Source organism: Chenopodium album, chromosome 26, assembly GCF_948465745.1.
Source record: "Chenopodium album chromosome 26, dcCheAlbu1.1, whole genome shotgun sequence".
Taxonomy (NCBI): domain Eukaryota; kingdom Viridiplantae; phylum Streptophyta; class Magnoliopsida; order Caryophyllales; family Amaranthaceae; genus Chenopodium; species Chenopodium album.
Window position 1 is genome coordinate 29,283,730 of NC_137859.1, and position 15,097 is coordinate 29,298,826.

Here is a 15,097-nt window from a genome sequence, read left to right on the forward strand (position 1 = left end):
TGTGGATACAGAAGATCCATTAACTGATGATGAATATGGTCCAAAGATTGAAGATTCATGGGATCCTTTTGAGGAACAGGTGTTTGAGTGTGAGAGAGATGAAGATAACTACTTAGCAAAGCTGTACAACAATGGATCTGTCTTCAAAGATGAAGGTTTTGGGAGAATTGTTCTGAAAGAGTGGCAACTATTCACTGACAAACAGCATCTAAGAGATGTTGTCAGAGACTACTGCATTCAATGTGGTTTTGCAGTAATTATGGATTATGCCAGCAACACTAGATACTCTGTGAGATGCTCAGATGCTCATTATGAATGGAGATTGCATGGTTATGTCCTGCCTGATGGTATTACTTCGGCAATCAAGCTAATTTAGAACTCTGAGCACACATGTCAAGGACTAGGTTCTAGGAACAACATGGTGAATGTGAAGTGGGCAAAAAGGGTGTTGCTTGATGACATTAGAGCAAACAATGACATTCCTGCTAAGTCATTGAATCAGTTGTTATGGCAAAGATATGGAGTGGAAATGGCACTGTCTACATTGTATAGGGTTAGAACTAAGGCTTTGATTGAAATTCATGGGGGTCATGATGAGTCATACAACCTGTTGCCTAGGTATTGTGATGTACTTAAAAGCTTGAACCCTAACTCAGTTGCTCATCCTGTTTGGAATCCCCCAAATCGCCCAGAGAGCCCTTTATCATTTAGTAGCATATTTATTTGCTTCAAAGCTGCTTTAGATGGGTTAGTTGATGGTTGCAGAAGCCTAATAGGTGTTGATGGAGCCCACCTAAAAGGGAATTATGGGGGTTGCTTACTGTCAGCTGTGGCATTGGATGCCAACAATGAAATTTTTCCAGTTGCATGGGTTATTGTAAAGGGGGAGAACAGTGAGACCTGGAAATTCTTCATATGGCACTTGAAGAATGCATTAAAAGACAGTGGCAGAGGTGATGAGTGGTGCATTTTGTCTGACAGACAAAAGGTAACCTTTTACAGCTTAGTGTCTGGTATTTTTTAACTATGTATCATCAATTTCACAAACTAATATGTCCTGCTAATTGTTTTGTGAAGGGTATTGATGTGGCAATCACTGAGTTATGGCCTAAAGTGGGAAGGAGATATTGCTGCAAGCATCTTGTGAAGAATTTTAAACCTCAGTTCCCAGGCTTGCTTATGTTCCAACTGTTCTGGTTGACAGCTGGAGCTTATAACCCTTTCACATTCAGAAAGGCAATGGAAGCTCTGCAAAAAGCTAATCCTTTAGCTTTGGAATGGCTGTCAAAATTAGGTCCACAATCAGTTTGGTCCAAGCATGCCTTCAACCCTGCTATCAAGTCTGATGTGAACAAGTCTAATTTTGTAGAAAGTTTCAATGCCACATTGGGCATTGATAGATGCAGACCTGTTCTTACTTTGCTTGAAAGTAATGTCCCTAAATTAATATGCTTTATGATCATGTACACACATGAGTACATTGTTAACTTGTATAGTTCTTTTATGATACAGGTGTTAGAAGACTTACAATGGTAAGAATGGCAACAAGAAAGGAACAATGTGAGAGCTGGAGAGATGATCTCTGTCCAAATATCATCAAGAGACTTCAGGTCATTAGCAAAGAGTCTAGATCTTGCAAATGCTTACTGTCTGGAGATGGTGAGTTTGAGGTGTTGGATAGGAAGTCTGTTCTTCCAGTGAACTTAAGGGAGAAGACTTGTGCTTGTAAGCATGACAGATATCTGGTTTGCCATGTAAACATGCAATGAGGGCCATTTATCACTCCAATGATGATCCTCACAAGTATGTGAGTGAATGGTACTCAGTTAGGAGATACAAGCTCACTTACAAGAATAGTATTAAGGCCATTCCTGATGTTGAACAGTGGGCAGATAACACCTACCCAGAAATTCAGCCCCCACCTATGCAAAGAGGAATTGGGAGGCCAGCAAGAAATAGGAGAAGGGAGGAAGGTGAGCAAGCAAAAGGGAAGAGATCTAAGACTATTAGATGCAGCAAGTGTGGCAACTTTGGTCATAACAAGGTGACATGCCAAGGAGGATTAACTGGTAAAGAGAAAGCAAGCATGGCAGCAGGGCAGCAGAAGACTAAGTGTAGACACCCATTTGTGTCTCCCCAAAACCAAACCCAGTGATGAATGCCTTGTCACGTCGAAACATAATCGAATAAGGTGAAAGTGGTTTGAAAGCCAAGTGTTGCGGTTTAGTTTTAATTAAATTCTTTTCTCTCTGTTTTTGAAAATGACTTTATTTATTTGAAAACGTCCAATTCAGTTTATTTTGGTCCATGATAAGGGTCCAATAATGGTGTAGATGGATGGGGCTCAAAGAGACCTTTCCAACGATATATTATAAGCCCGATTCCGATGAATATTGAGGAAGTTATGGCCAAAATACAAACTGGGCCCGGTTATTTATTTTAATACGGCCCAATGATCTAGAGGAGGGCCCAATATTAATTATTATTCCTAAAATTATTAGGATTAATTATAGTTTTCTAGAAAGTTTCTAGAAAGTTCCTTTTAATTCTAATATTGTTAGATTTAATAATTAATTATCTTTAAAAGATTTTTATTTGGAATAAAATATTGTTTTGTTATCTTAAAAATACGTATTTTATCTTCTGTACGGATTCCGTAGATCAAGTTGATTAAAGATCGGATTCCGCGTGAAGAAAAACGCGCTAATACAGGCTGTCGCCACGCGACAGACCCTGTCGCCGCGCGACAGACATTGTCGCGTCGCGACAGAGTTAATTCCTGGCGACAGCGTGGAGTTTTATTCCTTATCAAATTCTATGATTTTCCGGATTATTTTCATTATAAATAGCGTCCGAATCTCTGTTTTCAAAATCATCTACAAACAATATTCACAATCATCAACTCTTCATCAACTCTTCATCAATCATCATCAATTCTCATCTACAATCATCTCTCATCAACTCTCATCCTCAATTCTCTCTATTCTCTCTCTAAGCAATAAAGCTTATTCTTTCTCTCTCTTTCTAAACTACCTTTTTTCAAAATACAATATTCCGCATTCACAAGACTTAGAATCTCTTAGCCAAGTTCGAAGTTGCCTTCGCCCTAGACGTGCAAGGTTGATAATTTCTGAGGGTTTGGTCCAAAACTAGTCAAAACTTTATTTAATTTGATTTTAATTTAATTCTTTAATTCTTTAATTATTGTTTATTATTTTCATTGAAGTTTACTAACTTGTGTATTTTGTTATTAGAAAGAGGTACGAGGCTTCAAAGTATGTAATTTTATTACTCTCTTTCAATGTAGAAAGCATGATTATTAATGTTTAATTCCCAGTATCATGTTAGGATGTTATTTAATGCTTTCTAGTATCATGCTTAGGGTGCCTTTACTTAATTCTAATATCATGTTATCATGTTAGTACCATGTTAGGTTTAAAGCTTTGATCTTTATCGTTTAGTGACATGCTAGGATTTGTTATTAATCTTGTTAGTATCATGCCTAGGATCTTGCTATTATTATCAAGCTTTATTATGCCTTATCATGTTATTATCATTATTTATTTGTTATGTTGCTTGATATTTATTTTATTTCTATTGTTGTTGCTTGATCACGCCTTTTATGCAGGTTTAAAGGGAATTTGTACTTGAAATCACGCTTAATAAGATATTTAATAATTTGGTTTAGGCTAATGTGATTTTAACTCAAGTGATCGCCAATAATAGTTTTATTTGTGCATTAATATTCAACCAACATAGATTAAACAGGGTAGGTTTAATATAATGTTTGTATGTTATTCGAAAAGCGCACATGAATACGAGCAGAACAAAGTAGAGGCCTATTTTATAGGGCGGGTCCTTTCTTTTGTAGATTGGATTCGTACCTTCATCCCCGGACCCTATTTGGTTCAAGACCTTATGGAGTAGTTGATGGTCCTTTTGGATTGTCTTTTGGGTTTACAAGTTCCTAAAACTTGTTGGCGACTCTTTTTGCTCTTTTTCTTTCCCTTTGGAATGCCACCGTACTTTAGTGTATGATCACAGTGGGGTTCAAGTTTGGGGTTATCGTAATGCTTGAAATATTCCCTACACTAAGCAACCTCCTAAGCCCAAGAAAGGTGTTTCTCTGTCTCAACCTGACCCAACTACAGTTGCTTCTGCATCACAGCCAACAAGAACTTCAAAGAGGGCTAGGAAGGGTGTATTTGCCTCCCAACCAAGTTGATGTATCATCAGAACATCAGTCTTTTTGAACTTATTCAGTGCTACTAGCTTTTTAGAGTAGAAATTGAACAATGATGTGATTTTAGTGTTTTCAGGACAAGTTTTTTGGAACTAATTTAGTGGTATTTGAACAGTAGTATATTGTGACATGATGTGAATTTGCTTAGACAAAATTTCAGTCTTGATTTATATAAGTCATGATGGTTTTGAAGTCCAAATTTGCTGTAAAATAGTACTGTAATGTATTGTAGCCACAATTGAAAGCTTTTCATAAAAATTTGGTAATTTTATTCATCTTCAAAGATCATTGCTTACATTCTTAAGGCGTAATGCCAAATACAAACATCACTTACTAATTCTTACTAACAACAAACAACAACACAAAATACAGAATGAGTGCCATTTTGACAACAACTTTGATAAAATTGGCTAGTTTGACTACTTTTTCCTTCACATCTCCATTTGGACCTTGTTCAACTTCCAATTCTTCGCCAACCCTGACAATATCTTCTTCCCTGAGCCAAGCAAAATAATTGCAAGCCCTGCATTTAAAGAACAACCTTCTTGGATTTTTTGTGGTTTTAGAAATCTTCACAGCAGCGACCTTAGGAGGTGTACAATTGCAGGAAACGTGCTTTACCCAAGCGATCTTGTCTTCCATTGTGACAGGCCGCATTGATACAGACGAAGACCCAGACCTAGCATGAAAACAGAGAGAGAGAGAGAGGTGCGAAATTCAGAGGTTGAAGATGAAAACAGGGAAGAAATTAGGGTTTAAAAAAGGGGGAAATCGAAATGAGGGAAAATTGGGAGGAATTTGGGAAATCAATCCCTTAGGTAAGGGTATTAGTGTAAAACATGACCATTTAACCAAGGTTAACCATAGTTAGTCTTTTAAATGAATTAAATTATCAATTAAGTCACCATTAGCTTAGTTTAATTAATTGTTGATTACCGATGATAAAATCTTTTTAAGCCCTTTACCAAAGAGAAATAAAAAAAAAAATAGGATGTTACCACTGAGAATTTCCCAAAAACGAAATATACAAAAAAATTAGGAAAAATTGCCCGGAATAATCCCACCTTTGGGCCGTCTGCTGAAAATAATCCAACCTTTGGATTATTTTTAAATAATCCGACCTTTACACCTACTCCGCTCTAAATGGTCCCAAGCGGTCGTGTAATCTATTATAACAGGTTATTTGACACGTGGCGACTTGTGATTAGTAAAAAAATAAAAATAAAAAAAATAAATTTTTAACAAATAAATTAATTTTTTAAAAGAAAAAATAAAAAATAAATATTAATATTTAAAAACCACCCAAGCCACCGCCGGAGTCCCCTGCTCCGTGGCGCCGGCTACCATAACTCAACCCTAGCACCGGCGACCAACCAAGTGGCTCCGGCCGCTGCCGATTCCCCACCCTGAACCACCAACATTCCTCCCTCACCCATGAAAACCCACCTGACAAGGGTTTCGGAAAGCTACAGGGGATCTTTCTCCGCCATGTTTTTCGGCCTGGCTGCCTCCTCCCCTACCCATGTACCTTTTCCGGCCCCCTCCCCCGTCGATTTTGACAAAATCCCCAGTCAGTTTCGGCCCCCTCCCCTACCACTTCCCTTCGATTTGACATAAACCCCTCTCCTTAGTCACCACGAGAATGGGTGTGGTGGTTTAAAGACGTCGGACGAGATAAGGGGAGGAGCGGAGATCTACGTGGGTTTAGAAGCGATTACCGGCGTCGGTTTTAGAAGCGCCGACGGCACAGTCTAGGCTGATGGTGGTAGCAGCGTAGAGTTGGCTTGCTGGTGGTGGTCGTTAAATTAGTTTTTTTTTTTTTTTTTTGAAATAATTAATTAATGTTAATTAGTTTTAATCATTTCTAAGAAAAACTAAAATTAAAACTTATTTATTGACCAACCATATAGTAACACGTGTAAATTAAATGTAATTAAAAAAAAACTTACTCAACCGGTTACAAGTCACCTGGTACCATTTACAGCAGATTAGGTGTAAAGGTCGGATTATTTAAAAATAATCCAAAGGTGGGATTATTTTTAGCGGACGGCCCAAAGGTGGGATTCCAGTCAATTTTTCCAAAAAATTATCATACCTTTGAAAATTTCCTCATTTGTGGGTATTGATTGTGAAATTTGACCATAAAAACTTCAGATTTGGAATTTTTATGGTTGAATTTGAAAAAAAAAACCTCAACGTCACAAAAATGTATTTCAAATACACGAATTTCAATTCACTTAGCCTCTTTCGCCATTTTTTATAACACAAGAAAGAGCGAAAAGAAGGAGGACGAGAAAGATAGGAAAGAAGAAGGATGTGAAACAAAGAGAAGACCAAAAAGGAGAGGAAAGAGAGAAGGATTAGAGGGGAGATGATCTGAGAAAGAGTGAGGAGAGAGAACCTGAAAGAGAAGAGAGGAACTAAGAGAAGGTGGAGAAGAGGAGAGCGAACCACAGAAAAAGATAAGTGAGGAGAGGAGAGAGAAAATGAGAGGGGGAAGTAGAGAGGAAAGAGAATCAGAGGTGATGAAACGACGGAAGAGGATTTAGGGTTTGGTGTGGGCTTGTTAATTGGCCTAGGTGTTTAAATACCATTATTTTAAAAAAAAAATTAGCTCTACAACAGCCATAAGCTGTCACAATTTGTGACAGTTTTGAAAATAGTCGTAATTTGCGACAATTTATAGCTGACGTAGATATTAAATTTTTTTATAATTATTTTTAGCCCAATTGCGACAGTTTATTGCACTACTAAAAAACAGGTTTTTGCGACCGCCACTAACGGTCGCAAATATGTAGAAAAACGGTCGCAAATATGAATTGCGACCGTTAACGGTCGCAAGGCGCCGGTTGTTATTTTAATGGTCGCAAAAAAACAAATTTGCGACCATTTGGCGGTCGCAATTATTTTTGCGACCGTTTTTTGTATTTTCAACGACTGGTTTTTTTGCTGTTGTAATTCTGCATTTACGACTGTCAATGCGGTCGCAATTTTCTAAAATTGCGACAGGTGTATGACGGTCGCAATTCTAGGAATTTGCGACAGGCCTAGACGGTCGCAAATATAGAGAAGCTGCGACAGGCAATGACAGTCGCAAAATTTAGGTATCTGCGACAGGTCAGAACGGCCGCAATTTGTTCAGACTTTGCGACAGAAATCGGCGGTCACAATTTTGTATTTGCTGCAACCACTATTGCAGTCGCAAGATTGAAAATAAAACGGTCGCAAATATCGTGCAACATCAAAAATTATAATTTTATTACCATTTGCTTTTACGATGCCATCCTAACCTGAACCTATAACCTGTTTTTATATGTCATAAATTTAAAAATAATAAAAATTAAATTAAAACGCATAATTCATACTAATAAGTCCAACTTTGAACAATATTTACAATAACAATGCTCAAGTTAATAATAATAGGAATTAGTTAGTAATAGTTTTATAAGGTAAACTAAAAACTAAGTTAGGCCTATATGAATTAGTGATGGCCTATGTTCTTTCAAAAATAGATAAGGCCAATATGAACAATATAATACTAAGTTAAGGACTATGTTCCCCCCAAAAAAAATCTAAGGCCTATATCCCAAAAAAAAGCTAAGGCCAATATGAGCAGCGGCCGTCGTAGGTGTTCTCCCTCTTCCCCCTTCTTCTCTGCTTCAAACTTCCCCTTCTGAAAATAAGAAAGCACGACTTTGTTTTATTTTAGGATTCAGCGAAACAAAAAAAAAAGATTTAAAATGTTACGACCGTCTCTACGACCGTTTAGACCGGTCGTAATTATTTTGAAAGAAAAATTAATTCTTATAATTTTAACGACCGTTATAACGGCCGCAATTTATTAAAAAACGGTCGCAATTAATTAAAATTACGACAGGCTAATAAACGGTCGTAAATAATACTTATTGCGACCGTTTTTTGGCCCGTCGCAAGAAAACAGTCGTAATATCCGCGAATTTGAGTAGTGTTGGCTTAAAATTGTCGTAACTTAACGACAGTTTAAAAAACCATTGTAATATAACAAGAGTTACAAAACTGTCATAGAACTAAAGTCTTACAACAGTTTTGCTAGTTGTCGTATAAAAATTGTCGTAATTTGCTCGGATTCTGGTAGTGATTGATACTACCAACCGAAAACGTCCAAAGGAGATTGATGATGCTATATGGAAGCATACAATGCGATCATGAAACAATGGATTTATGGAACCTTTTCTCGTGACCTTGTTCATACCTTCATAATATGGGAGTTTATTTTCTTATTACATATATAAAGTTTATCCATGAACAATAAAAATAGTGACATATATTTTTTTTTTTTTTGAACACAAAATAGTGACATATATTGTAACATGTTATGTGGTAGTTAAACACGATCGATCAAAGCAGTAACGATTCTAGGAATTTGCTCTTATGGGTTCGGAATTTTCAAACGCATACAATGATGTCTAGTAGCTAGCATCATAATATTTTAGTTGATAAATCGGGTGTGCACAATACATATGTTGATTTGAGGTATTGGAGGTTTATTTAATTTTAACACGGTTCATTAATTAAAATTGAATTTTTTTCACGAATCAATGTTTAGCATTTATTAATTAGACAGGAGTTCAATATCATTACAAACTGCCCCATGAATATTTTAGGGTTATTGTTCTAACCAAACTCAAAACTCACAAAAAGAGTTACTCAACTTTGCTAAGCTATGGATTTGGGGAGGAAAAAGCAAATGAATTTTATGATTTTAACAAATAATATTTCCAAAAATACTCTAAACCTTTTATTTCCAAATAGTAAAAGAGCCAATATATATTCACATTAACATTTACTATTTCACATTATTACCCAATACCTATTAACAATATTACAACTCCAATCAACAATTTCACAATTTAAATCAACAAATTGACTACATTAATAAATTAATAACAACTCCAAATAACAATATCATAACAATTTTTACAACTTAAAAATTTAAATTCAAACTTCCTTAAGATGAGAGAGATTTATGGGGATAAAAGATTAATACAAAATTAATTTTCTTTTTTAAAAAAAAAAGAAAGAAAGGAAAAAAAAAATGCTGCGTGCTGCACCCCGGGTTTCGAACCCAGTACCCACTGCCTAGTCTAGTTCTAGAATATTGTATTCACCACTACCACTAGACCAACTGAGCGCATATATTATTTATACCTTGTTTTTTAATTTTTCCATTTTAAACTAAACCTATCCAAATTTTTTCGGATCCATGATGGGTTCAGCTGAACCACTGAACCCATACTGGAATCGTCACTGGATCAAAGTTATTACTCATTTGAAAATAGGGTTAAAACTAATATGGGAATTGTCTTAACATGCAAATATTGGGAAACAAAGAGAGCATTAAACATAGAAGTTTTTCTTAATGTTGTTCACATGCTTTATGTTGTAAAACTCTGGACTGTCGCAATAATAAATGACTAGTAATAGTAAACTTTAGGCCATTTTCTCATCACATAATAAAGAATGAATTATATTAAGCTTATACTTTTAATAAAAATTTGGATAATGTTTACTAATCATAACTATTTTTAGGTATCAAAATTACTTCATTTTAATAATTAATTACAATTTAGGCCCCGTTCTTTAGAGCTGCTTTGCTGTAATCTGCTCTAAAAAATGAATAAATGTTATTATATCATTAGATTTGTCATAATGTCTAATTTCATAATGTAATTTATTTTATAATTTTTACAAATACACAATTAAAGATATTAATGGTCAAAATAGCGTTTCGGAAAATGTGCCGGTCAAAGTGATGCATATAAAAAAAAAACAGAGGGAGTAATAAAATCTGCTTCACTCTGCCGAAATTTGCTCTGCTTTGCCCAGAAGCTTAAAAGAACAGGGCTTTAGTGATTTACTAATTGTTTTTTTTTTTTTTTAATTAATTAGAACCGATTTTTACTCAATAATACGAAATAGGGTCAAGTGGTCAATTATCCAATAAACTTTTTTTTTTTAATATTTTTTTAGGGGGTCCAATTAACTAATACGGAGTATAATAAATTTTATTTGGAAATTGGAATCTCTTATTATTCATCATAATATTTTATTGGTATATACTACGTACAAGGTAGCAAGTATTTAGTCACGACAGAACGAGTTTGACGTGAGCTAATCATATAATCAATCACATGCACGTACATGTGGCCATGCAACGAAGACAGCTAGATACATCTTATGGAAATTAACCACAGCAAAATATTGTTCATAACCCACATTCTTATAATTATTGGACCAGCACAGCAAAATTGACTAAATTAAGGTCAAGTTATGTATGAATTTTTTTAACAAAGTAGTCTTACAAAGTATGAAGTAGTTAACTTGTTCTTGACCTAGTAAATAACTATATATACTCCATACCGCCATACGTAAATAACAGTCATTGTGATGAGATTTGTATTATATAAACTCAGGCATACCTTATTCAAAAAATAATAATACGGATTATATGTTAAGTCATTAGATTAATGCTCATTAAGAAAGATATTAATACACGCAAAATGTAATTTTTATTGATTAGTTTAAAAAAAATAAACTTTTAAAAATTAATTGTGAGCATATAATTTGCCATTATTCATTAAATAATAATTACAAAAAAAATCTAGAGTTTAAGCTCATAATATATTAATATCATATTTTTATACTTAGGCCCTGTTTGATTCACCTTAATTTTGCTGAACTGAAATTGTTTTTACTGAACTGAACTTATTTTTACTGAACTGAACTTAATTTTACTGAACTGAAATTATTTTTACTGAACTGAAATTATTTTTACTGATTTCTATTATAATTTTTATTTAAGAAAACTGAATTTTACTGAACTAAACTTATTTTTACTGAACTGAAATTAATTTTACTGAACTGAACTTATTTTTACTGAACTGAAATTATTTTTACTTAGGGCCTGTTCTCTTCCGTTGAAATTCAGTTCAGTTCAGTTCAGTTCAGTTCAGCTCAGCTCAGCTCAGCTCAGCTCAGTTCAGTTCAGTTCAGTTCAGTTCAGCTCTTATGTCTAATGATATTGCTAATGATATAAAGCCAAATTTCATTCTTTTAAGCTCTTATTACAACGACGACAACAACAAATAATAATAATAATAATAATAATTATTATTATTATTATTATTATTATTATTATTATCAATAAATAATAATAATAATAATAATCATGAATAAATAATAATAATAATAATAATAATAACAATAATAATAATAATAATAATCAATAATTAATTATAATAACAATTAATAATAATAATAATAATAATAATAATAATAATGATAATAATAATAATATACACATAGGTATAGTAATATAGAATCAAAGAGCACTAATCCGTAGTTAAAAATCACTAATTAATAAGTTCAGTTCAGTTCAGTTCAGTTGATTTCAGTCAATCAGAACAGGCCCTTAATATTAATTTTTTAAGGTGAAAAGAACAGGGCCTTATTTGTAGGTATACTCAGAAACAAGCTAAGCTTGACTTTCTTAATTAATTTATTTTCAATGGCCATAATTAAATCAATAATAAGGATTCTTTTTGTTCAAATAAAAATAAGTAAAATAATAAGGATTCTTTAAATATGCATGTTTCATGGCATACTAAACTAACTAAAGTCAATAGTGTACTGTGTTCAAGTACTTCTTTCATGTTGAATTTTGCTTTGTGATTTTTTTCTAGCTCTGTTGTTTCGGATCTTGAGTAGGTACAACTTTATTTTTCGAATTTTAGTTAAATAGGATTCTCTATGATCATAAACCATAATATTTTCGGTTAAACCTTTGTTGATTATTCAATTATAATTAGATTTGGAGGAAAGAATAATAAGTTGTGTTGGTTTATGTTGATTGGTAGTTTGTACGAGTATTGATAAGGAAGTTAGGGGTTTGAAGGGAAAGACCATTAATTATTTCTTTTAAGGTTGAAATTAAGGTTTTCTTGGCTCTTTGTTTCTAGCAATTCTTGCTCTTTAAATTTCTGGAACATTTAAGTCTTTTAAAGGTTTAGGGGTCTTTAAAGGTTGAATTTGGGGGGGTGTAAGTGTACCTTGTATATATGGTACACGTTCCAATTGTGTTTTATGGTCATTAATATTTGCGATGATACTTTTCATTGAAAAGTTTGTAAGGAACTAGAACGGATTGAGCACGTCTGCACGTATGAAGTGAGGCTACTAGGGAAGAAAGGTCGTATAACCCCTAACAAAATCCACCTTGCCTTGTCACACATGACGGGTGTGTGTTTTTTATATGTACACAGTTGTAGATCTATTAAGGTAGTTTAAAGAAACCTGTTACAGATAATTGGTCTCTTAGAGACTGCCATCAATAACCTTAATATTAAAACAGACACCGGAAGTGACATGTGTCACATTTTAGTGCTGATTTTTCCCTCCAAAACTTCCCCTCCCCTTTTTAGCATAAATATTTTTTATTTTTTTTATTTTTATTTATTTATTTTTTACGGAGTATAATACAACTATAATATTATTATTGTAAATCTTTTATATTATCTTTATAATATATGCATTCCTTTTTTTTCGTATTCTTAATTCTTCCCATACACTTTAATTTTTTATTTATTTATTTTTTCCAAATCAATCAATAACTATATACTAAAAGACACACCAGCAATGACACGTGTCATTTTCTGGTGTGTCCTTTAGTTTTTTTTTTTTTAAAAAAAATCTTTAGCAAACAAATCTTATACATAAATAGAAAATAGCAAAATAATACATAAATAAAAGATTTGACAAATCTTATACATAAATAAAAAAATTGCAAAATAATACATATATAAGAGATTTGATATGTCTTTCCATAACATAAACGGAGTACATTGGCAAATATAGAAACTAAAGTACAAAAAATATAGTTATTCAGATTTTTAATAAAATTGTGCCATAATATTAAGTACCACTTATTACAACAATAATTTTATTTATTTATATTTAGCTATGTGTTAAAAATATCCAAGAAAGTAATTTAAATTTCAAATATTAAAAAATAGATTAAATTAAAAATTTGATGTATCCTTCTACAAATAAAATTATCAACTAAAAATCAATGAAGGAGAAAAAAAATAAGTTTCATAACATAATTTGTGATATACATAGTGACTAAGGATGGATCCCGGTTTGACGAGTGGCGGGGCAGGGATTGGGATAAAAACCATACCCGCTATGGGTGATGGGGCATGGGTGTTTAGGTTGTACCCGCCCCATCCCCGCTCCACCTCACTCGCCCCGCTTCATACCCGCCCCATCCCCACCCCATACATATCTATATATATTTTAAAAGATAATTATATACTTTTATGCTATTTCATATAAATAATTAATAATAATGTAAAATAAAGTAATAAATGTAATACATTATAATATATGTATAAAAAAATTTAAAAAGTATAATATAAACAATGAATTTTTTTTGTTGTAATTTAAATTATGTAGTGTTGTTGTATTTGGGAGGCGGGGATAGGTGGGGGTGGATATCCAAGTGGGGGGTGGGGTGGGGTGGGGATGGTTTTAGCATTGGACTTGGCGGGGCGGGGATGGGGACGGGGATGAGAATATTAGGCAGGGATGGGATTGAAAAGCCAAAATACGCCCCGCCCCATTGACATCCCTAAGTGACTAAAGAAGTGTAATGTGCAACGTTTTAAGAAACCCATTTGATTAACGACAAGAAAATTGTACCAATTTTTGTATGAAATATAATATACATATTGTCAAATGCGTTTTAAAAATAATAACCGGAAAAATAGGCTCTTTTAATTATAGCTTATTTTATAATAAATTCATTACACCATATAATATTTTAGAAAAAATTCATTGTTAATTTAAAAAAAAATTAAAATTACCGTGCATGGCACGGGACCTAACCTAGTATTATTAAAACTCAAGGCAAAGAGTATCATTCCGCCATGTGTCACTCTTTTTTTGCCACGTCCTTTTTTAAATTGACAAAGCGCCACATTAGCGATTACATGTCAATGTGATATTTGTAACAATATTCCCATGAGCTATTATTTGATTCATTTATGGTTAATATAGTGAATAAGAACACTCCATAATTGTTTCTTCCTTGATTTTCGTTTAATAATTAATGGTCTTAATAAATTGCTCAAAATTTATTTGTAACTTACATTGTCCATCATAAGATAATGGAAAAGCTAATTAATTTACCTCATACTAATAGAGTTTGTAACTGAAAAATCAAATGACATTATATCAACTTTTCACCTACATATGTAGTATCATTATTCTTGGTTCTTTGTAGTTTTAGCGTCAACGGCATCACCAGGCCAATTTTAACCTCATCAAATTATTTCTTTTCCCCCCTCAAATTAATGTTTAGAAAGTTATAACTCTTTCATATAAATAATCTATTGTATGTCAAATATGTCATTACTAATCATCCCTCTATATTCCAAATTAAAGTAGGATATGTTAGCTTCTATTATTGGAGCTGAGAGAGATCATCAAGAATGGTTGATCTACTTCTTTGTATTTTGTGTGGGTAGTGTTATGGAAAGGAAGATTGCATAGGCATCAATAAAATGATGGACTAAACAACCACACAAAAGTGAAAAAGATAAACAATAATTATCATCAATATTAATATCCGAATCTTAATTGATATCTTTAATCGGTTGTTGTTATCTTGTGTAGGTTCAACATAAATCTAATACCTACAATGTGACTTCAACATGTACATGATTCATGTCCCCAAACACGAAAAAAAAAGTACATGATGACGAGCAAGTATATATAGTTTGTTATAAATTGTTGTAGGATGAAGCTATTAATCTC

The 15,097-nt window shown here is 33.3% G+C and overlaps 1 protein-coding gene across 1 annotated transcript; it reads left to right on the plus strand.

Moving 5' to 3' along the window:
• The first annotated feature begins 418 nt into the window (after nt 1-418).
• Nucleotides 419-1,769, plus strand: LOC145616988 (uncharacterized). The gene is made up of 3 exons (XM_081671697.1): nt 419-988; nt 1,078-1,429; nt 1,513-1,769. Exons 1-3 carry the CDS (start codon nt 419-421, stop codon nt 1,767-1,769), a joined length of 1,179 nt encoding a protein of 392 aa, XP_081527823.1.
• Nucleotides 1,770-15,097: the final 13,328 nt, after the last annotated feature.

What these genes read in the sequence shown, in the direction of transcription:
- LOC145616988 (XM_081671697.1), top strand. Translation starts at nt 419, where the DNA reads ATGGTGAATGTGAAGTGGGCAAAAAGGGTGTTGCTTGATGACATTAGA. An exon ending in TTTTGTCTGACAGACAAAAG is followed by an intron (nt 989 to 1,077) that starts GTAACCTTTTAC and finishes TGTTTTGTGAAG; the next exon opens with GGTATTGATGTGGCAATCAC. An exon ending in TGTTCTTACTTTGCTTGAAA is followed by an intron (nt 1,430 to 1,512) that starts GTAATGTCCCTA and finishes TTTATGATACAG; the next exon opens with GTGTTAGAAGACTTACAATG.